This window comes from Cibotium barometz, chromosome 34 (assembly GCF_041138505.1).
Source record: "Cibotium barometz isolate CiBa-2024 chromosome 34, ASM4113850v1, whole genome shotgun sequence".
NCBI lineage: Eukaryota > Viridiplantae > Streptophyta > Polypodiopsida > Cyatheales > Cibotiaceae > Cibotium > Cibotium barometz.
Genome location: NC_141079.1, coordinates 1,509,895 through 1,533,447, shown reverse-complemented (window position 1 = coordinate 1,533,447; position 23,553 = coordinate 1,509,895). Strand labels below are relative to the sequence as shown.

The 23,553-nt window shown below is 46.2% G+C and overlaps 1 protein-coding gene across 1 annotated transcript in view; it reads left to right on the top strand.

Moving 5' to 3' along the window:
* Positions 1–4,361: 4,361 nt before the first annotated feature.
* Positions 4,362–23,553, top strand: part of LOC147618598 (uncharacterized) — a 62,162-nt gene continuing 42,970 nt past the window's right edge. Inside the window, exons 1-6 of the mRNA XM_086773622.1 lie at positions 4,362–4,475; positions 5,227–5,420; positions 5,861–6,032; positions 6,258–6,307; positions 6,590–6,890; positions 7,006–7,194. Coding sequence (XP_086629748.1) covers positions 5,242–5,420; positions 5,861–6,032; positions 6,258–6,307; positions 6,590–6,890; positions 7,006–7,194 — 891 coding nt within the window. The 5' untranslated portion in view covers positions 4,362–4,475; positions 5,227–5,241. The remainder of the gene's footprint in view (positions 4,476–5,226; positions 5,421–5,860; positions 6,033–6,257; positions 6,308–6,589; positions 6,891–7,005; positions 7,195–23,553) is intronic.

Here is a 23,553-nt window from a genome sequence, read left to right as displayed (position 1 = left end):
ACCCTTGCCCAAAGATGCATACTCTTCCAACACTCGAACATGCAAATCCACCTTACGTTGATGCGATGGCGCATTTGCATTGGTAATTTCGCGCAAGGCCATGATTCTACTTAGGTGACAAGTCGCACAACCAGATGAGCTCCCAGTGGAGAAAAGAATTAATAGGCCAAGTAATGTTGGATTAACAGCTCTATGCTGATGTTAAGCTATGAAAGCACAGTAGAGAGAGAGAGAGTGACAATGGCATGAAAGCATAGTAGAGAGAGAGAGAGAGAGAGAGAGAGAGAGAGAGAGAGAGAGAGAGAGAGAGGGAAAGTGAGTATGCAGGCCATAAGCTCACAATATATATATATATATATATATATAGAGAGAGAGAGAGAGAGAGATAGAGAGAGAGAGAGAAATGAAATGATATATTAACGTCTCTAAGAGGCCATAATGGCCTATGAGACCAAAATTGGGAGTACATCTGAAGTTGGTGTCTCATCAAAGAGAACAACTAAATGAGATTAAAAAGTACAATAAACTGATTGTCCTACAATTATAACAGAACTGTAAGACTCCAAGATGATACTGAGTAGAAAATACTGGAAAATACTAAAAAATGTATATCAGGTAGATCCATGTATACTGATCAGTTAAAGTGTTGCCCTCTCCTTAGATCAAGTATCTCCGCCATGGGGCTGTCTAGAGTGGAGAGGTCGTAGAAGCGAGGTAGGCGCCTCCGGATGCCGAGCAAATGTAGGTCAAACCATGATCTCATTTGAGCATACGAGCAATGAGTATCTCCATCCTCTACCAACTGTATGGATGAGGTCAATGCCAATCGAGTCGGGAGTACCTCCGCTGAGGGAGCTCCCATAGCCGCTGTAAAAAGGTAACTGCCTAGAATAGGGCCTCGGTTACTACTAGTGGGGCACCCAGCTCAGCCCGAACAATCTCATGTGGTACTGATGATTTGCTTCGAATCATGCGGGCAATCATCATAATTAGTGGTCTCTCCATTTGCTTCCATCCCTCATCTATCCCTCTCTGAGATCTGTGATGTATAATGGGCCCCCAAATTGGAGCTCCATACAGGAGGGTCGGTGTGACAAGCGTATCAACAAATAGCCACAATTTGGTGCATGGCTCCTGAAAGTGTATGTGTGCACACTGCCTCTCAAGTGCCCCCAAGGCTGCATGCCCTCGAGCTAATCTAGCTGCTGCTCTGCTACCCTCGAGCTAATCTAGCTGCTGCTGCTGCCTTCTTCAGGGAGAAACACGGTCCTGTGAAAGTAACTCCCAAGTAGACATATGACCTGACGTACTCTACTGGCTCCCCTCGGAAAGTGAACTGAGGCTCTGATCTCGTCACCCATGCCTGTGTGGTGTTAAACACCATAACCTTGGTTTTCCCAAGGTTCACTGTCAGATCTCTATCCACACAGAAAGCCTGTAATGCATCCATGTGTCTCTGTAATCCCTCCGGAGAGTCTGAGATTAGAACAATATCATCAGCATATAGCAAGATGGGTATCAACACCCCTGCCAGGCATGCCCATGGGCCTCCCAATCTGTCTACATAATCAGAGACCGCATCAATGTACAGTCCAAAGAGGGTGGGCGATAGCGTGCATCCCTGCTTCACCCCTATCGTGCTGGTCACCCTATCAGATAGTCCACTTGGAGCTCGGACTCTGCCTGTCAGACTCATACAAAGCATATATCCCCCACTGTATATCCTCGGGTACCTGCAATCTGTGCATAAGCCTGGCACGTGGTATGGTATCGAAGTCCACAAAGCAGCAATATATCCTTCTCTTCTGTGACCTGCCCTCTTCAATAAGTGCCCGAAGTGTTAGTATGTGATCCAAGGTAGTAAATCCTCTCCTGAAGCCACCCTGTCCATGTGCTCGATGACCATGCCTCTCTGCCCATCAGCTCAGCTCCGACTCCAATATAGAGCCATATAGTTTGGCCAAGTAATGACCAATCATGACTGTCCTGTAGTTACTTGGTACCATGGGGTCCCCACTCTTAAAGAGTCATACAATGATATGCTCGATCGAGCTTGTCAGGAAACCCTCACAAATGGCACGATTAAACACATGTACGATGAGCGGAGCCAAAGTGTCTCGTGCATATGAGAAGTGTTCTCCAACTAGCCCATCATGATCCTGTGCCTTTCCATTCTGTAACCTGTCTATCGCATATAGCACCATCCGCATAATAAAAAAGGTGTTGCTAGCCGGTCTAGCTCCTAGTGGAGGGGGGGGTGGGGGGCTATCCTGGTGCATCATATAGCTCTCTAGCATAAGTATGCCTCAGGTGCAGTAATCGGAGTACCACGCTGTCTCTCCTGAAACATCTTCCATGCGCTCTAGCTGTCCTTCCCCAAGAAGAGTTGGTAGATCTCCTCCTCTAGCTTAGCCAGATAGGCTCATTACTTCCTCCGCACAAGGCGCTGAAAGATCATCCTGGCCTATCTATGCGTGTGAGACCCAATGGCAATCTCACGCTGTAGTTGTGCTCGTGTCTCACGACACTCATCATCATACCAACTGTTTTGTGGGGCAGTCTGCGGGGGTGGGTGGAAGGGATCATAGTGCAAGGAAACGCATATGAGGCGGATGCATGTAGTACACCTGCCAATCCTCTCGTGATCTCGTCCAGAGGGCTATGCGGGTCTAAAGCAAACAAGCCATCAGATATACTACATCTCGGTAAACCCCAACTGTCTTACGTGTAAACTGATATCTCGGGTACCTAGGTAGATGAGTGACTGGCCCATCTCTCGAGGATCTACCTACTAATGTGAAACTCAGGTATGCATGATCGGTTGCTATGCCAATGGGCCTACTGGAAATCGTGAAACCCCGCACATCAGGTATCACAATGAAGGAGATCCCATCAAGAGAAAGAGAGAGAGAGAGGGAGAGGGAGAGGGGAGAGAGAGAGAGAGAGAGAGAGAGAGAGAGAGAGAGGAAAGGCTGATTTGGAGGGAAAAAGGTAGGTGGTAGAGATGGTTTTAGGTGGACATTGAGTTTGAAAAAATGAATTTTATATATGTATATGGGTTTGGGTTAAGTTTTAAAGCATGACAATTAAAAAAAGATGATTTTTTTAAAAACTATTTTTGGCCCCCACCTAGTTGTAAGAATGATGATATGGAAAGTGATAGGATAATCTGGAGGCATTTAATGAGGGTGATTTGGTGGGGAACTGGAGGCAATAAATGAGGGAGAAAAAGATGTCACATTTAAGGGGATAGAGGAGGTTTTAGGGGGAAATGGAGGTTGAAAATTGAATTTTTGATATATATGTGGGTATGAGATAAGTTTTAAAGCCAAAAAACTTACAAAAATGAAAAAAAAATCACTATTTTGGGCCTCCCTTAGTTACGAGCTTGGTGATGTGGAAAGTGTTGGTACAAGAGAAAGAAAATGACTACTTTAGACCCTAAAATTATAGGCTCCAAGTAGGCCTCTTTATTGCCCTTGTCTCCTTAAGAATGCTCAAAATTAGTCTTAATCTCTAAAAATTAGGAATTCTTACAAGACCCAAAAGATATCCTAATGTGGGGTGTCTACCATCTTGGCTAGTGCCAAAGACTCTAGCCAAGGATGGGGCCAGTTCGAATCTCCCCCTTCCCCTTTCTCCGCAAGATGGGGTGGTGTGAGTAATGTGTCTCTTCATAATATTACAAAAAAACTTTAAGGAATCTTAGTCCAAGGCTTATTGAAGCCTTGTTTAGCCTTCTTAAGAAAGAGGAAAACACACTCTCTGAGAAAGTCATCAGGAGATTATTGGAGATTAGGGTTCTCTTACGTGCTTCCTTTGTCACAATTTATGCTGGCCCTATGAAGGTCCTACCTCTACCACCATATTTTTGCAACATCTCACAAGTGGGTCGAGCTTAGGCCCTAGTTGGGATATTCAAAAGCCCTATCCATTGCACAACTATGCTCGTGGATGGTTAGAGACGATGATTGTACTATTTTATACCATACTTGAGTGTGAAAAGTGACAATAGGCATGATTGGGAATCTAGATATAAGTCTTCTCTATATATATTATATAAAGGAAGAGTTTCATGAAGCTAGCTCACGACAAGAATTTGAGGTTCGGGATGTAATTTGGAGGTTCAAAGAAGAGTAGAATTTGAAAAATATCAAGCTGGGAATTATATACGGCGTAACACGGGTCCCACCCACCAGTGTTTAATATTAAAGTTTGGCCAAAGCTATTTACCAATATCAACTATTTACTTAGGCCTTTTACAAAGTTTGGCCAAAGCTACAAAATAAATCACATATATCGGTTCTAAATGGTGACCGGCGGAGTCCGCGGGCCCCAAAACCCAAAAGATAAAATTAACATCTTAATCGATGCTGTATAAAACTCCCTATATTTAAACTAAAAACGATCTGGTACAGCCGCTGAGAAATCGAAACAAAGAAGAGCCAGCCAGCTCCTACTAATTGCGCTGTTAGGTTGGTTAAGCGTTTTCTAATCAAGTGTTTTTTTTTTCAATAGTTTTTCGTCTTCTCTTTCTAGTAACGAAATAGCCTCTGATCAAGTATGCTCTGCGAATTTTTTGTTTGAATGATTTTTTTTTGAAAACCCATTTCCTATATCAGACGAGGGAAAAAAATTAGCCCCAAAAAATTGCACAGCTGGAGAAAGAAAACAAAGAATATTCTTCTCTTTTCTGATATTATTTTAATTAAAAAAAAGGTCTGAAAGAATGATTTAGGGGAAATATCTTCTTGATTTGATTTATTAAAAGAAATTAACACAAAACAGTAGAGAACACCGCTTGCTTGGCCTGTAATTTTACTCATGATTAAATCATCATAAAAATCAGTTTCCTCGGAATAAACAATATTCTAGGAGAAAAAAAGTTCAAACGTGATTAAGTCATTTTTTTGGGGGCAAATAAACGTTGTTGTGAAATTTCAAATTAAATTAGGAAAATTCCCATTTTCAGCTTGCATTCTATGTAATTACGCTCTTATGGTCAAATGATGTAAAGCCACATCTCACTGGCATAGTAGATATATTGTAATTTTAACCCATAGGATGACCTGTACCATGTCTGCCTGGTATCCATTAATGACCTGGATGCATGCATACATACATACATACATACATACATCAAGTTGTTGGCTAATGACGGTGTACTTGTTTGCCATCTGACCCTCCCTTTAATCTGATAGATTTTTCCTTTTTCTCTTATTGCAGTTATTTTGATTAACAATGGCATGCTTCAGAAGTAGTGCCTTCTGCACAGACAGATGGGGAGCTCAACAATCTGATGTCTTTCGTAAATCTGTGCCTTTTCTCAAGGGAGGACCTGTTCGACTTAAGGGTTCTAGTGACGGAAAGTTTTCACTACCGAGCACTCAAAGCGAAGACAGTAGATTCAAAAACCTAAGGTACGGTAAACTTTCCACCCCCTTCCTAGCATAGTTGTTGACTTTCACCATACATGTGCATGTAATACATAAATACATACATACATAACTACGTCTATCCGTCCTTCCATTCATATCCACCCACCTTTCATCCATACTTACATGGAAATATACACATGCATAAATACATACAAACATCCACCTATCCATACATACATAAGTACATACGTTTATACTGGACATACATGCATTAGTCACTATGCTTGAACATCTTTGCAATTTTGAGTTAAACAAGACAAATTAGTTAATGCCATAATTATAAGCTTTTCTCTTATTAAAACCTGTAGAAGAAACACTGCAATTCTAAAAAAAAAAGTGTAGAAGGGGCACTAGCTGTTGTGATGGAAGACTAGGATAATGTGAACGTAACTTCAACAGCTGATGCATGTGATATTGCTCAGGGTGCAATGTGCTATTCTCGAGAAAGAAGCAAAAGTTTCTAAAAGAACACTGCTACATGAGTTGTATGATGAGCAGAAACAAAGCCCTTGGTATGATAACCTTCGGCGGCCTGTTACCGATCTGAAGCCCTTGATTGAAAGTGGAGTCCGAGGTGTCACAAGCAATCCTACGGTATGTATTCTGTACCCATGTTAAAATTTGATTTGGATGGTTTGTTGAAACTTTTTCAAATACTATCCCTCCCTCCCCCCCCCTTGCCGCCACCCCCCACCCCCCCGGTTCCCTTCCACACACACAAAAAAAAAGAAGCAAACAACCACTCTTTTCTCCCTCCTCTAGTTTTTTTCTTGAAGGTGTTGGTTTTGATCCTGTGATGTTTGTGATATGATTTTACAGATTTTCCAGAAAGCCATATCTTCGTCAGATGCTTATGATGACCAATTCAGGTAGGTTTCAGTTTATTTCTGTATGCGTTTTACATATGAAGGACCTGAATCATATGTCAAATTAATCTGTATTTGTTGAAACATCCCAACAGAATGAAAACGGATACCCCCAAAACGTTTTTTAAAATGGAAAAACTGTAAAGTGAAAACAGATTCCAATGGCAGGTCGTAGGGTTAGTTGCGTTCCAAAGGCAAGCACACAGATCCCAACATAGCCAATACTTGGTCCTCATGACGCTTTATGTGATCATGCATGTTTATCTTTCCTCTTGCATCTTGCAGGCAACTAATTGGAGAAAATAAAGGGGTAGAAGAAGCATACTGGGGCTTAGTTGTGAAGGATATACAGGATGCTTGTAAACTTTTCCATGGCATTTACGAAGAGAGCAAGGGTGAAGATGGTTATGTGTCAGTGGAAGTCTCACCGAGGCTTGCACATGAGACAGAAGAGACAGTTGAAGCAGCAAAGTGGTTGCATAGGGTGGTGAACCAGCCAAATGCTCACATCAAAATCCCAGCAACAGCAGAATGTGTTCCTGCCATCAAAACAGTTATATCATTGGGAATTAATGTCAACGTTACTGTAAGTAGGTTTTGATGTTTTTAGCCTGCTTTAATTGATGGATAAGTTACATCAGTTAAGGCTTGGTTAATCCATCATTATTCATGTTATTAAATCATGTTTCCATGTTGTCCAGCTTATCTTCTCATTGCCAAGGTATGAGGCTGTCATGGAAGCTTATCTAGAAGGATTGGAAGCTTCAGTGAATTTGGATCTGTCAAGGATAGCCAGTGTTGCGTCATTCTTTGTCAGTAGGGTTGATACTTTGATCGACAAAAGGCTCGAAGAAATAGGAACTGAGGAAGCCCTAGTCCTACGAGGAAAGGTTTGTTCCCCTCTCTCTCTCTCTCTCTCTCTCTCTCTACACACACACACACACACACACACACACACACACACATGTATGTATGTATATACACACCTTTTTTTGGTGAAACCACTGGGTCATTATGGATTTTATGGTATATTCATAGCTGTCCCAAGGTGGGATAACTGCTACTCAAATATCAGAAATAGTGGAAAAACACTTCCAGCTCTTGAGAGGAAAGATCTCTGAGGTCAAAAGAATCAGGGAGTGAAAGGTAAAGAGACCTCCTAAAAAAAGGAAAGCATATGATCTCCTCATGACAGAAAATTAGCTGATTTCGTGCATGGTAGATCGTCCACAAAGCCCAGTGTCTAAGTGTCTGGTCCAAGAAAGGAAAATTGTATAATTTGGCAAAAAGGCGGCTGAACATCTAGAAGAATTTTGCGAAGTTGTAGTTGGGAAATTGCAATCTCAAGCAGCACCCTAACAGCCTGTCCAAGAGAGCACGAGAAGAGAGGCATCCCCATACCAAACGAATAACTCTCTCTTGGCGATGAGAACCTCTCTTACAAGAGGCAAGCACAATGTTTCTCTTAGCTAAGAAGGTGCCAACTGGGAATGCACCCACAATGCATCTCTGTAGCAGGGTTGGTTGCCCAGCACACCAAGTGGTGGCTCTTCTTTGGATAGTATGTCCGGAGTCCTCGATGCTCACAATGCGACACACAACACATGTACCAGCAGACACTATGGCGTGGAACACAACACAAGTGACAAGATTGCAAGAGAACAAGACTGCAAGAGGAACAAGAACACTTGCACTACTCCAAGAACACTGTTACATGTCCTTCACTGCATCGTGCACACTCAGCAGAGGTCACAGTGAAGAGGATGACTGTAACACGCAGAAGCTCTGGGAGTCTTCTTTCAGCCCTAAACACTACTGGAAACATGTTGATGCAAAACGCAGACATGAAGAGAGAGTAGAGAGAGAGAGAAATGCTGGAAATTCAGTATATTTCTGATGGTACAAAAAGGTACCTACAATCTACAGCCCTTGGCTGCCTTCTTGAAAAGGTGAACATCACCAAAACAGTCCCCAACTCCTAAAGAGTTGAATGACTACAATGATGAGCCTTGAGTGCCTTTTATAGGCCCTTGGGAATATTGAATTGCTGGCCGACCAGTAGTCGGCCAGCCGACTGGCTACATAATTCATAAAATACTGCGCCTGCAGCCGCCTTGCCATGTCATGATGCTCCTTCAGCCGCTGTGGTCTCTGGTGCAGTCGATGTCTCCTGGAGGCAGCCGACAGTACCCCTTCATGCAGCCGACAGCATCCTGGCCTTCTCCAAGTCCACTCTAGCCAATTTGCACTCTGTGCTCCATAATCTTGGTTCTATTTGTTTCTTATACTCTTTTTCTGGCTACCTCTTCTAGACTAGCATTTGAGAATGTCCATGGCATTCTATGCACATGACATCCCCCTCTGCTAAACTTGATGACGGGATTCCAACCTGTTCTTGGATGACTGTCATCATCCCACTCTTTTCCCGGAGTCCCTCTGTCATCCATCCAACTCTGGCAACCCTTTTCACTGAAACCCTGGCCCGGTCTCCAAAACCACTCTGTCTCTGAATAAGATCTTTGCATTTGTTCCATCAAGTCCCCATTCCATTCTTGCCCTGACTTTGAACACTGTCTTGGTCTTCATTCTTGAGAAATGAGTCTGGCACTCTCACATCACCCCTTGGAGGTTCACCCCTTGGAGGATAAACCTCCCTTGGGACCATTGCCTGAGAACCTACTGGCTTGTAGGACTGCCATCCCCTCCGGCTCTGTGGAACATCACCAACAAACCTCCTGGGAGCTCTTCCCGATTTTGTGTTCCTTGCCTTGGGCTTCTTCGTATCCGTGCACTTTACTATACCTTGGTCCTGTACACCATCATATGGGGCTGAATCAGTGTTTAGCTTTGCTGAGCTTGATGCTCTGATACCAATGTAACACGCAGAAGCTCTGGGAGTCTTCTTTCAGCCCTAAACACTACTGGAAACATGTTGATGCAAAACGCAGACATGAAGAGAGAGTAGAAAGAAAGAAAGATATATTAAGCGTCTACTAAAGACCCAATGGGCCTATGAGACCAAAGTGGTACAATAATGTCCATGGCATATCTCATCATGGAATGGAAAATAAAACAGAATGAAAACATAAATGTAGCTATCTCACTGGGGTGATACAAAACTGTCCATGGAAACTCGTCATGGAAAACTAAGAACATAAAAACATGGGAGCAACATTAGCTCTGAGTAGATGGTTTACCACTCTCCAAAATGTCTTTCTCGTAAACCTGCAAGTGGAGTTCGGCATGTTGCAACCAACAGCTCTCATATGCCACTGCATGGCCTTCTTGGTTCAACACTGCACCAATACAACTCCCACATGCATCACATTCCACTGAGAAGGGTTTACGCAAATCTGGAATGATCCAACACCAGTCCAGTCATGATTTCTTCCTTTAACTTAAGAAAGGCATTTCTTTGCTTGTCACCCCAGTGAAAAGTAGCTTTCTTCTTTGTTAAATCATGCAAAGGTGAAGCAATCTCGGCGAAGAGCTTAATAAACCGGCGATAATATGGGGTTGACGAGTATGGCCGAGAGGTCTCCCTCAGCTATGTCACGTGGAAAGGTAGCTCGATGGCGGTGGAGCATGTGGTGGAGCATGTCCTGGATCTGGAGCTGATGAGGTGATCTAGAGAGAGAGAGAGAGATGCTGGAAATTCAGTATATTTCTGATGGTACAAAAAGGTACCTACAATCTACAGCCCTTGGCTGCCTTCTTGAAAAGGTGAACATCACCAAAACAGTCCCTAACTAGGACCCAACTCCTAAAGAGTTGAATGACTACAATGATGAGCCTTGAGTGCCTTTTATAGGCCCTTGGGAATATTGAAGTGCTGGCCGACCAGCAGTCGGCTAGTCGACTGGCTACATAATTCATAAAATACTGCGCCTGCAGCCGCCTTGCCATGTCATGATGGTCCTTCAGCCGCCTTGGTCTCTGGTACAGTCGACGTCTCTTGGAGGCAGCCGACAGTACCCCTTCATGCAACCGACATCATCCTTGCCTTCTCCAAGTCCACACTAGCCGATCCGCACTCTGTGCTCCATAATCCTGGTTCTATTTGGTTCTTATACTCTTTTTCTGGCTGCCTCTTCTAGACCAGCATCTGAGAATGTCCATGACATTTTATGCACATGACAATGACATAGAGCTCAAGTCGATGACAAGTGACTGCAGCACACCTAGGCTAAGGCTAGAAAGTGGTATGAAGAATGAAGCATGGAGGATGTCCTTCAAGTACCATTTAAGCATGCCTGCAAGGCGTGGTGGAGTCGGTGGAGTCAGTGGCATCTTCTATGCTTGGTAGATGCCCTTGAAGTGGCGGCCTTTGGTAGAATCTCCTATCTTTGGGAGATGCCCGTTGGAGTGTTGGTGAGGTGCATTCGATGCCGGTGCATGCACCTCTGCTTTTGGATGGTTCCTTTGGGGTTGACCCATTGGGGAGGTGTTACAGTGTTACAGTGACGCTGTTACGGTGTGGCGGTGTGATGCCACATAGAGATGGTCTGCCTAGTGTGGGCACCCTTGGTGGCTATAGGATGCCCACCACTAGAGCGCTCGCCGTCCTCGGTGAGGAGAAGGAAAAGAAACCGCCTCCAAGAAGACGGGAGGAGAAGGGGAGCAAATTAAGCGAGGGAGTGTTTATTTGGGTTGGAATTTGGAAGTTTGGATATAATTACGAGAGGTGTTGATGAGAGGATAGCTACTGCCAATGTTAATCCTATTGCAACTTCTAGAAAGACCCCCCCCCCCCTCCCCCCCCCTCCACCCAAGAAAAAAGAAAAAAGAAAAAAAAGAGAGGATCTTTTGCGCTTGAAAGTAGACTAGATCAAAACAGGCATCTGCATGCATTCACCAATCTTAAGATAGATAGCAAGAGTGAGTGAATTTTTTTTTTAAATAAAAAAAATCCTCGCATGCAAGACTGTAAGCCTGCAAATACTATGGAGCTGGTAGCAGATATTAGGACCACTGGTAAAGCTAGTCTCACCAGCTTTGCTTTCTCATCTAGGAATACTTTTGCTCTCTGGGTTTTGTTCCCATGTTTTTGTCTCCTTCACCATTTGCCACAGCTTCTGCCTTCTCCATAGACCTGGGTTTCATAGATTCTGCCTTCTTCTCAAGGGAAGATTTCTCCTCCATCAAACAGGACAATTGCGTCTGTAGAGATGCAATGCTCTTTTGGCCTGTCAGCTCTGTTGGCGTTATTTTGCCATCTCAGACAATGATGCTTTCATAGACTAACTGCTCTTCCAAGGCACTCCTCTGTGAATTAGCACTCTCCAGCATACTTTCCATATTTGCTCTACCCTCTTTCTCTGATTTAGCAGCAGCAAAGTGGGAAGCAAGGAGGTTATCTTGCAGGGATATTATCCGCAATTCAAGTCATTTATCCTGTTTGCCTTGGCTGCAATCTGGGCTTCAAGTAATGCAACCCTTCTAGAAGCTTCATTGAATTGCCCTTCAAACTTTGCTGCCACACAATACTCTTTCTCTGCTTGAAGAGCTGCTGCCCTTGCAGCAAGCAACACATGAAAATCCCCCTCACCTCCGCCCCCAAGTATATCAAAGATAAATCATGTAGAAGTCAGCCATAGTCTAAGTCATGCATTAGCAAGCATATAGATGCATTAGTTGCTCTATAGGACAGCCAAAGGCCAGCCCATAAGCATGGCAGCCCATAAGGGCAACATCAAGGCCTTGGAGGGGCATAGGCAGCTAGTCGGCTCCCTACACCTGCCCCTACCAGGTACCTACAGTCGGCCAGCAATGGAAGCCATAAGAGCACCAGTATCAGGTCAGCCAGATGCCAGAGAGTCGGCCAGGCCTAGGGACAAGAAAGGCAGTCAATCGCAGCATTTAATGCTGTTAAAACAGCATATTTTGTCCATAAGAACAGGCCGATAGCCTCTGGGATGAACCAACCAGCAGCCTGGACCATATAAAAGTAGTCGCAGCATTCAGTATCCAGCAATCAAATCAGTCTTACAGCAGTTCCAGTGTGCCTACAACCACCATACTTTCAGCAGCATTCCCAAGGCTTCCACGAAGAGCCTCTTTAGCATTCAGCCAGCATATTTGCATCCCTTAGTTTTGGGATTGCGTAGTGTCATTGAAGAGCATTTCAAAGGAGCTTGGACAGCATCTTGATCAGCCTGTGTTCGGTCTACTTCGTCATTGCGTTTGGCAGTCCTCAGTTGTCATTCATATTCATTGTAAAAGTTCTCCAAAGAAACAGAAGCAAATACTCCTGCTTGCAAGGGGAGCCCTTCAGTGGGTAAATTGGGACCCAATACTGTGACTATCTTCTTTCTCTCTCTTCTCTTCTCTGTCAAAGTGGAATTGCACAAACTCACGGGTATAAGGAAGGCTTTGTTGCACGTTATGATGATCAACCTATTGCATGCTACATTGGTATCAGAGCTGCAGGTTGTAACCCAACTTGGCTACCCTAGAGTGAGAGCATTCTATGGATGGTAAAACTGTGGTCAGGAAAAACCACCAAGGCCTCCACAATGTTAGGAGAGACATTGTCAGCAAGCTACAAAGAAGATATTGAAGAAGAGATCTACAGGGAAGACAACACCACTACAAAAACGCTTCCGCAAAGAAATGAAGACTTCATCCAATTGCTCTTGGAGAAAAATAGGTTTCTAAGGCCACAAGTCGAGGCCAAAGAAGAAGTGGCCAAAGAAAAAAAAGCTAAAGAAGAGGCTGAGAAAGCCAAAGAAGAAGCAGAAAAGCCAAAAGAGCTCTTAGAATTAGGAAAATTATTCCATCTCATGGAGCAGCAATGGCACAAAGAAGACGTCAAAACGGTGGAAGCACGACGGGCCAAAGAAGCTCGACCTGAGGATGAATGAAGGGCCGAGGATGGCTGAAGAAGACCAAAGACGGGCATACCAAGCTACTCGAGAAAGGCTTGAACGTGAGACTATGCAACTCCAAAACCAACAGTAAATAGCCGCTATGCAGGCGAATGTGTTGTCTCCTCTCCCTACATTGGCGAACCAAGGAGCGAGTTTCTCCCACACCCCAACCACCACTGTCATACGAGCTCAACCAAAGTTTAGTAAGTATGATGGTAAGTGTGATCATGCTGCAGTAATGCAATTCATTCATCAGTTTGTAGCATATTTTCCATTGGCTAAGCTTTCCAATCTACAAGATCGAGTCCACCTGGCGGCACCTCACCTTTCCGCCGGCGAAGCGGACACTTGGTGGCAACATTGGTCGAGTCTACATGTAGACCCGTTCACAAGGGCTCCACAGTATGTATGGGACACCTTTGTGTCCGACCTAAAGAAACGGTTTCTACCTCCATAGTACATGACCAACCTTGAGGATGAGTTTTACAAGCTCTCCCAAAATGGGTCACCTGTGTTGACATACTCTAATAAAGTAATCACGTTAGCACAACAGTTAGGTATATCTGAGGACGATAAATTGAAACAATTCATTAGAGGTCTGGATTAACATTAGGTTTACTGTAGGTAATTTTGAGCCACAGTCTTATGACGGGGCTCTCACTCTTGCTTAGAATTAGGAAATGATCCTGAATGGAGGTAAGCCCAAGCAACCCCAGACTAGCTCCAAACCCTGATAGTAGTCATCAACAACCCAATAGTCATCATCTTGGGGGAGGGAAGGGAGCTCAAAATAGCAAAGACACTAAGAAAGAATCTGAGAGCACTTCAGGAGGCAAAAAGGATAAAAATTTTGCGCCTAAGAAAACACCCGAGGAATAGACCAAGGAGGGCATCACTGGTGGATATCTCCAACCAGAAGAGCAAACACGGTAGAAGGGGGAGAACATATGTTTCTTTTGCCACACCGTGGGGCATTGTAAGAAGGACTGTACCAAGCATGGTTAGTTAGTACGAAAGGTACGATACGGTACGGTACGATAAAATACGGTACTAATTGGTACCTTAAAATTTTTTGAGGTACGGTACGATATTAGTACGCTTTTTAAAAAAAAATACTTCCTAAACTTAAAAATTGTAGACAAGAAGTTACAAAATAGTAGAACCATGAACATAATGTCATCATGCCATTAGAGTACAAAATTGCTACAAAAGGATAGGCCAAAAACTCATGGCATGGGCGACCGCCAACATGCGTACATACATGATACTACATACTACAATACATCATCGATGGGCTAGAAGGAGATAGATGCCCAATGCCTAGAGAGCTATAACATATCAAAAGTCTACATCATCACCAACATCTGCATGATCATCAACATGATCACTACTAGAGTGTCCATCAAGAGAGTTCTCTGAAGAGGACTCTTCGAAGGTGGACGAGACACTATGGGGATCATTCTCGCTAAGTAGGTTGCCATCATCATCAAACAAGGGCTCTCTAGGCAGTGGGGTATCATCATGAGGGGGCAATGGAATATCATCATGAAGGCGGGGATTGGAGCTCGAGGATCCCCGTCTCACATATGTACGAAGGCCACCCTTTGCCGATACCGAAGGCGGAGGCCTATGAACTCCAACTGCTCGGCCCCGTCCATGCTGACTCCTGGTGCTGCGAGTATCTGCTGCCACAAGCTCACTATAGAGCTCCATGAAGATTGCCTCCTCCTCCTCATCAGGCAATATGATCGCTTGCCTAATATGGCAATGGCAAGTGCACACGCTCCTGACAAACAGCTCCCTATAGGCTGCAAAGGGCGATGAATGGCTCTCTAGAATGGCTCTCTAGAAGACTGAAATTGCTCCACGCAACAACAACAACAACAACACCACCGCAAAAAAAAATCGTACGGTATCGTACGAATCCGTACGGTACCGTACCGTACAGCAGGTACGTACAGTTTCAGTCGTACGACGTACGGAACTAACCCTGGTACCAAGTGGCAGGCTGCACAAGCCGCCAAAGCCTCTGCCTCCACAGTAGCCATCGCCACATCTACAGCTACACCTCTTGCATCGGCCACCAATGCAATCCAATTCTTACCCACCTTAAATGCCGTACCCACAGTGGTATTTGACGATAAGCAGGAGGGTGAGGTTGCTGAGCAAAAGAAAGCCCTCATTTGTGCTTATGGCACAACAAAGGGACAATAGTTCATTGTTCCCTTTGATATGGGCAGCTCTGAGGTTGCTATTTCTCCTTAGTTGGCTAAAAAGATGAGCTGTACAATTGTACCCCATCATCTAGACGTAGACGGATTAACACCCTGTCTTCGCACTCACATATCTTTTAAGGCTCAATGATTTTCATTCATGGTTGAGAAGGCCACATTTCAATGAGACTTCATTGTCTCACCTCTTTTGGGGTGTGATGATGATTCTCGGCATTAGGGATTATGCGTCCATTCTTGATTGGAGGCAAGACACTGTCACTATTGTTAATGGTGTTCTTGAGCTTGTCTTAATTCGTGGGGATAGGAGCATTCCAGGTATTGTAACACGCGGAAGCTCTGGGAGTCTTCTTTCAGCCCTAAACACTCCTGGAAACATGCCGATACAAAATGCAAATATGGAGAGAGAGTAGAGAGAGAGAGATATGCTGGAAATTCAGTATATTCATATAGTACAAAAAGGGTACTCTTCTACAGCCCTAGGCTGCCTCAATCAAAAGGTGTGAAACACCCAAAATCTGGTCCTAAATCTGGACCCTAAGGATCCAATCCCTAAAGGACTGAATGAATCCTACAATGAGCACAAACGCCTTTATATAGGCTTCTTGAACTTTAGAAGAGCTGGCCGACTGCAGTCGGCCAGGCGACTGGGCTTGTTCCTTCCATAAATGAAGCGCCTACTGCCGCCTTGGTCTGGATTCAGCCAACAGCCCCTTATATCTCAGCCGACAGCTCCTGCTTATCTTTGGTACAGACGACACGCCTTCCTGCCCTTGCTTCAAGTCCACACTAGCCATTTCTGCACCTTGTGCTTCAAGTCCTATCTCTAATGATCTTTTTCTGGCTGCCCCCTTTTGGGTTAGACCTGAGAAGGTACATGCGCATGTCATGCACATGACATCCCCCTCTGCTAAACTTGATGACGGGATTCCAACCTGTTCTTGGATGACTGTCATCATCCCACTCTATTCCCGGAGTCCCTTTGTCATCCATCCATCCCTGGCAACCCTTTTCTCTGAAAGCCCGGCCCGTTCTCCAAAACCACTCTATCTCAGAACAAGATCTATGCATCTGTACCATCTAGTCCACAATCCATTCCTGCCCTGACTCTGAACACTGTCTTGGTCTTCATTCCTGAGAAATGAGTCTGGCACTCTCACATCACCCCTTGGAGGATAAACCTACCTTGGGACCGTTTGTCACCAATTGGCCGACCATTTGGTCCATCTCCAGTTTTTGTGTCTCGTTCACTTGAGGCCAGGCCAGTGTCTCATGTGAAGAGGCCAATATTTTTGCTTGACATGGACGGGAGCCAAACTGGTGCCACACCCGTGTGCATAGTGACATGGGACGGGGGGGACGGACCCTAGGGACGGGGAACGCCTGGGACGGGGGCGGGACGTCCGCGGGACGGAGGGACGGGGACGGCAGCCAGACAGCGGAACGGGGACGCCGGGAACGCGTTCCGGGAACGTTCCGGGAACGGCGTTCCCTGTCCGTACGGGGACGGTCAAACTGACCGTTGGCGCAGTTTTTGACCGTTGGCGGGGCTTCAACGGCTGTCTCTCCTAGCCGTTTGGTGATGCGCAACTCCTCCTCAAGGCTCAAGCTCTCCCACATGGCTCCCCATCTTCTATATAAGAGACCTCCATGCTCTCCTCAAGCCATCTCCTCTCCAAGCTCTCCCTCTCCAAGACCCAAGGCTCAAGGCTCAAGCTCTCCCTCTCCAAGCTCTCCTTCTCCAACATCCAAGCTCTCTCTCTCCAAGCTCACCCTCTTCAAGCTCTCCTTCTCCAACATCCAAGCTCTCCCTCTCCAAGCTCACCCTCTCCATTGTCCAAGCTCTCCTCCAACATCTCCATCCCAATTCTCCATCTTGACTCTTTCTCAAGCTCTACCATCCATCTCAAGCTCTACTCTAGTCTCTATCACTATGGCATCCTCTTCTCAAACCCCTTCCTCTCCTCAACCCGGGTCCGCCGCCGCCTCCACCACTTCAACACCCGCTCCATCACGAAGGAGGAGGCCCGCCGTACATCGATGGAGTTGGTGGGATGAGGTAGAGTGCTCGCAATACGGTCAAGGGGGTGGTTCAAGACCATGGGTATGTAAGCTTTGCGGCTACAAGCGAACCGGCGGTGCCCACAAAGTGCGTGCTCACTTCTTGCATGAGCCCGGCAACGAAGTGCAATTTTGCAAGGAGGTTTCGGCCGAGAAGAAGAAGGAGCTTCTTGAAAAGCTTGTGGTTTATGAGGCGGCCGAGTTGGCAAAACGCAATCCTCAAGTGGCCGTCGACCCCACATCCTTTGTGAGGACATCAACGCCGCATGTACCTCGTTCATCAAGAGAGGCATCCGCTTCCCGGGGACGCCAAAGTACTCTTGATGAGAATTGGAACCCTCAATTGAAAGAGGAGGTGGACATGGCGGTGGCACGATTCTTCTTTCATGACCACATAGCATTTCGGGCGGCACGGTAAGTCCTTGGCACTATGCTCATGTACTATTCAAAATTCAAATATCATGCTCTAAACTTTAAAGACTAAAACTTAAAACTTAAAAGACTAAATGATGGTAAAAATCTGAATTTTGTTTGTGTTTTGCATATGGTGTTTTGGATAGATCTCCATACTTTCGGGCCATGTGCAAATTGATAGCGGAGTATGGACCCTCTTATGTTCCCCCCTCTTCGGAGACCATCCGCACCTCTCTCCTTGACAAGGAGAAGGCAAGCGTGGAGGTGGCGGCCAACCACATGAAAGAGCAATGGGCTGAAAATGGTGTTACCCTCGTCGTTGATGGGTGGAGTGACACTAGAAAGCGCTCCATCCATGGAGTTGTTGCCTACTCACGAGGGGAGACATACTTTGTCGACTCCCATGATGCTTCCGGGACGCGGAAGAGTGCCGAGATACTTGCTGCGGAGTGGGCAACAACACTAGAGACGGTGGGGGCGGAGAATGTCATTGCCATATGTGCGGATGGAGAACCGGCAAATAGGGCGGCGGGGACAATTCTCCAAGCAACTTATCCTCGCTTCACCGTGTGCTTTTGCATGGCCCATTGCCTCAACAACCTTATCAAAGACATAGGGGCCTTGGATTGGGTTGCACCTGTCATTGAGGGTGCCAACAAAATAGTGACCTTTGTCCTCAACCATCACAGGGTGCAGCACGAGTTTTCCAAGAAGTCAAGCCTCTCTCTTCTTAAGTATTCCGAGACGAGGTTTGCATTCAACTTTCTCATGCTAGGCCGCTTGTGTACATGTAGCGGGGCATTGAGGGGACTCTTCCTCAGTGATGAGTTTGCACGCACTTCAGAGGCTTCCACGACGGTCGGCAAATTTTGCAGGGAAAGGGCGGATGATGCGGCATGGTGGGAGGAGGCCAAGGCGCTTGTGGAGATGGTGCAACCGATTATTGATCTCCTTAGGGTGGTGGATTCCACTCAACCATGCATTGGCAAAGTGTACGAGGCAATGGATCGCATGACAGAGAAGCTAAAAGCAATGTTCAAAGTCAAGCCTCACTATAAACAGGTCAAATCCCTATGTTTGAAAAGGTGGCAAGCCTACCACTCTCCCCTCCATGCTGCTGCCTACATTGTTGATCCTGAGTTTCAAGGCAAAGGGCAACACAAGGACAAAGAGGTGAGCAAAGGCCTTCGACAAACCTTGGATCGCCTTTACACTAGTGAGGAGGATCGCCGGACAATCAAGGACCAATTGCAGATTTATAGAGAGAAGCGGGGGGCTTTTGGTTTGGCAGATGCACAGGCGGACCGCTTCAAGGTAGGGTCTGCACTTTGGTGGGAGGATTATGGTGCGGAAACTCCAAAGTTGCAGGAATTTGCTGTGCGCGTACTCTCACAGGCTTGCAGTAGCAGTTGCCTAGAGCAACTCTGGTCAGTTTATAGCCACATTGCCTCTAAGAAGAGGAACCGCCTTGGTGTACAGCGTGCAAATGATTTGGTGTTTGTCAGTGCCAACTTGCGAATGCTTTGCAAGGGCTTGACAAAGAAGGCAGATCCTTTCACCGAATGGGAGCAGGCACAGCAGGACCCACATCTCTCTGATCAGCAGAGGGCCGAGATTTTAGAGGAGCTTGAGGTTGTGCCCGAGGCATTGTCCCCCCCACCTCCCCCTCCCCTCCCACTTGAGGACCAGCCTATGGAGGACTTCACCGAGGAGGTCACGATTGATCTTCACCCTTTTCAGCCTCTTGCCTAGTCTCTTGAGTCTTGTATCTTGGCACTTAGTCATTTTGCCTTGAGTGTACACCCTCCTTGGGCCTTTCATTATGCCATTTGGCATTTTTGTTTAGATTGATCATTGTACACTCACTTTTGTTTATCACGCCATCGGCGCCCCATTATAGTTTTTTGCTAATACGACTATGCATTTCTCCTCTTTTTGGTGCAATTTTGTGCTTAATGTCTTGGTTTCTAAGTGTAAATCAAGTGTGTTAAAAAAAATTGCAAAAAAACAATCGTTTTCAGATTGCCGTTTTTTCCACCGTCCCCGGGACGGCCTTTTGTCCCGTTCCCGTCCCGTTCCCCGTCCCCGTCCCCGTTCCCGTTCCCCGTCCCATGTTTCTATGCCCGTGTGTTAGCAGCAGGAAGGTGTCGTATGGACGGGAGCTAGACTGGTGCCACTCGTGTATGACTTGGACTGTGTTCTATCCATGGGATTGTCACGCCATGGAAGAGCCAGTATTTGTGCCGTGTCTTACCTATGGGATTGTCACTCCATAGGGAGGCTCGTACCTGGAACTGTGTCTTACCTATGGGACTGTCACTCCATAGGAAGACCAGGATTTATGTTTTACGTCGTGCCATTTTTGTGCCGACAGATATGTACTTGTTCCATGAACGGGAGATATGTCCATGATACTATTTGCACATGCACTCATGTTTTGCATGTTTGAAACTGTTTTTGCATGACTTGTATTTTTGTGTTTGCCTGTTTGTCGTGTTACTTACTGAGCAGGGACGCCTGCCAGTGAGTCGTGAAGTTTGCTCTGTCTTCTGGCGAGTTTTGTTGCACGTGAATAGGTGGTAAGTGTATTGCACATGTTGGTTTAATACTTTAATCTCTAACCTTTCATTTTATAAGGTTATATGTTCACACTCACTTAAAAGTGGGCACCCACTTAGGGGCCAAGGTGGGGAGCCTCACTTATCTTGTGTGTGTGTGTGTGTGGGTGCATGGTCACCTACCCACACCACCATAGAGCTGGCCGCCCACATGCAAACGTGGGGAGCCAGCCAGCTCTAGTCGTGCAACTCCCCCTCCAACCTTTAAAAAAGGGAACCTCCATCTCAGATCTCTATCATAAGCAGCCCGGCGATCATCTTATTCGCTTCAGGCTGCGCCAGCTTCATCCTTTTAGCAGTCTACGACTCTCTCTGTCCAGTAGGCTGCGTTGAATCTCCAGCAGCAGGCTACTGTGCTTTGCATATTGGCGGCGGCTGTACTTGCTGCGCCTGTTTACTATAGGCGCCTACACCACCTCCTCTCCTGCAAGCGGCTGCGCAGGCTGCAGCCAGGCGTTACACCTCTCAACAAGGCGGCTGCTTCACCTCTGTCCAGCAGGCTGCGCCTGTTTACTGCAGGCGCCTACACCATCTCCTCTTTGCAGCCAGGCGACTGTGTGTACATCTACAGCCAGGCGACTGTGTGTGTGCACCTACAGTCAGGCAACTTGTCATGTGCAAGAATTGCCATTGACATTCTCTGGAGCTAGTCTAGAAGGGGCAGCCAAGGAAAAGATGACTAGAACCAGGTTTTGGAGCATGAAGAGCAGTTTTGGCCAGTGTTGGACTTGGAGCAGGGCATGGAAGACATGGAGGGATGCTGTCGGTTGCATGGAGAACAGGCGGCGCAGCATTGATGATAATGATGCCCAGTCGTCCTAGGGCCTATAAAATGGCAAGTATGCTCATTGTTGAAAGTCATTCACTCCCTTATGGAGTGGGTCCTTAGTGTAGGACTGTTTTGGTGTTTTCCACCTTTTCAAGAAGGCAGCCTATGGCTGTAGACTTAGGGTACCTTTTTGTACCATATGAATATACTGAATTTCCAGCTCTCTCTCTCTCTCTCTCTCTCTCTCTCTCTCTCTCTCTCTCTCTCTCTCTCTCTACTCTCCCTTCTGTCTGCGTTTTTGCATCAGCATGTTCTAAGTGGTGTTTAGGGCTGAAAGAAGACCCCCGAGCTTCCGCGTGTTACACAACCATACAAATTGCACCGCTTTCCACAACAAGGCGGCTGTGTGCTCCTCTCCAGCAGCGGTGCTCCTACAGCTAGGTGGCCGGCGGCTGTACTCTGCAAACAAGCGGCCACATCTCCACCTTCTGCAGACTGCTCATCCTCTCCATAGGTGGCTACGCCTTCTCTTCCTCCACAGTAGGCGGCAGTGTCTTGTCCTGCACAGCGTATGGTCATCTCCTTTGTAGGCGGCGTCTCTTCAGAGTGGCGGTTACTACTCCTCTTCCTTCCCTACAAGAAGGTGGCTGTGTCCTGCACAGCGGGTGGTTGTTTCCCTTTGTAGGCGGTTGTGCCTCCTTTCCATAGGCGGCGTCTTCCTTCTTCAAGTGGCTACATCTTCAACACAGGCAGCTCCTCCTCCTTCTCTTCGACAGGCTGCTGTGTCTTGGTGTCCTCCACTCATGGCTGCACAGACAAACACATCCGGGTATTGGTTTTCCATCTACAAGTAAGTGCATTTTCAGATTTAAGTAAAGTACTTTGTGATAAATCTGATAAGGGATTCTCCCTACAGCTAACACCCGTTCGGTGCCGGGTAGTCCAAGCTCTTGGAGAACCACGGTCCAAAGGTGTTGAGATCGGGAGAGAAAGGTGTTAGTACGGGAGCGCCTGTTTGTGCGTGGTCCCGGAACACGAGTTTGGCGCTCTCCGCGGAGTCCAGTGAAGGCACAGACCGTAGAGACTGGACCACTCAAGTAGTCGCTCTACCTCGAATTTCGACTTCGAGCCTTTTTGTTTGGTATTGTATTCATTTGTACATGGACATCATCTGGTTCTTTGAACCCATGGAGCATTGTATTTGTTAAATACTCCCAATAAATATATCATATATTGAGGGGGGGGGTCGGCCCGTTCTGGCCCCAGTGCTGGTGTCCATCTATCTCATTTCATCTCAATTTCAAGTTGTTATTAAGTTGTCCATTTCAAATTGTGATATTAAGTTGTGCTATTACGCGTGTGGGTGTCCAACGGACTCTATTCCCACTTGACGGGATCGGTTTCATTGGTATCAGAGCACAGTTGTTTCCCTCTTCCTAGTGGGGAAACGAACCTGTGTATTGGACACCCCGCTTTAAGCACACTTAACACAATGGACAGCCAAGGCAACCCTTTGGAAGTGCCTAATTCGAGGGGCCCATCAAGTGCCTCGCATGGTTCTGATGCTCTGCGAGGAAGGCACAAGCCCCTTGAAAGGGTTAATGATAGTGAATCAAAGGGACAACTGTCTCGAGGAAAGACAGTCATGCTAGAAGAAGAGCCTGATGCAATGAGGGCTGAAATGGAACATATGAGAAAGCTTTTGCAGGCACAAGAGCAAGAGCTAAAATTTTTGCATGAAGATCCCCATGTGCAAAGTGCCATTGAAGCAAGGGAAGGCGATGCAATGGTAGATGTGACTTTTGAGTCCATGGCACGGGAAGTGGGCAAGAAGCCAAGGGAGTTGGCACTTGCCTACCTCCTACGCAAAGGTGACATCAAAGAGGGGGACGACGGAGAGCTGAAGTTCAGAAACACCTCGCTTGATGAAACCGGCCTCTGGTAGAAACCAAAGTGCGGTAGACTAGCAGTCACCCTTCCACTTGTAGTCCAAATAAAAACAAAATTAACTGGAGCTAGAATGCCCCAAAACTGAAATGAAATCGACACTTGTTGGCCCCAAAGCTTGGCGCCCCTTTCGGTATTTCTTTATTCAAATTCAATGAGATGTAAAACTGAGTACAACAAAGCCAGCCAGGAGAATAAACCTGTATGTCCAATTTGGCAGCCCTCAAGACCTCTTAGCACAGAGGATTCACACACAGATCTCTGTCCCACAAAAGCAACACATTGTGCTTCCCTCTGATCAACCAAGATAGATCAGCCGGGCAGCCTTGAGCACACATCT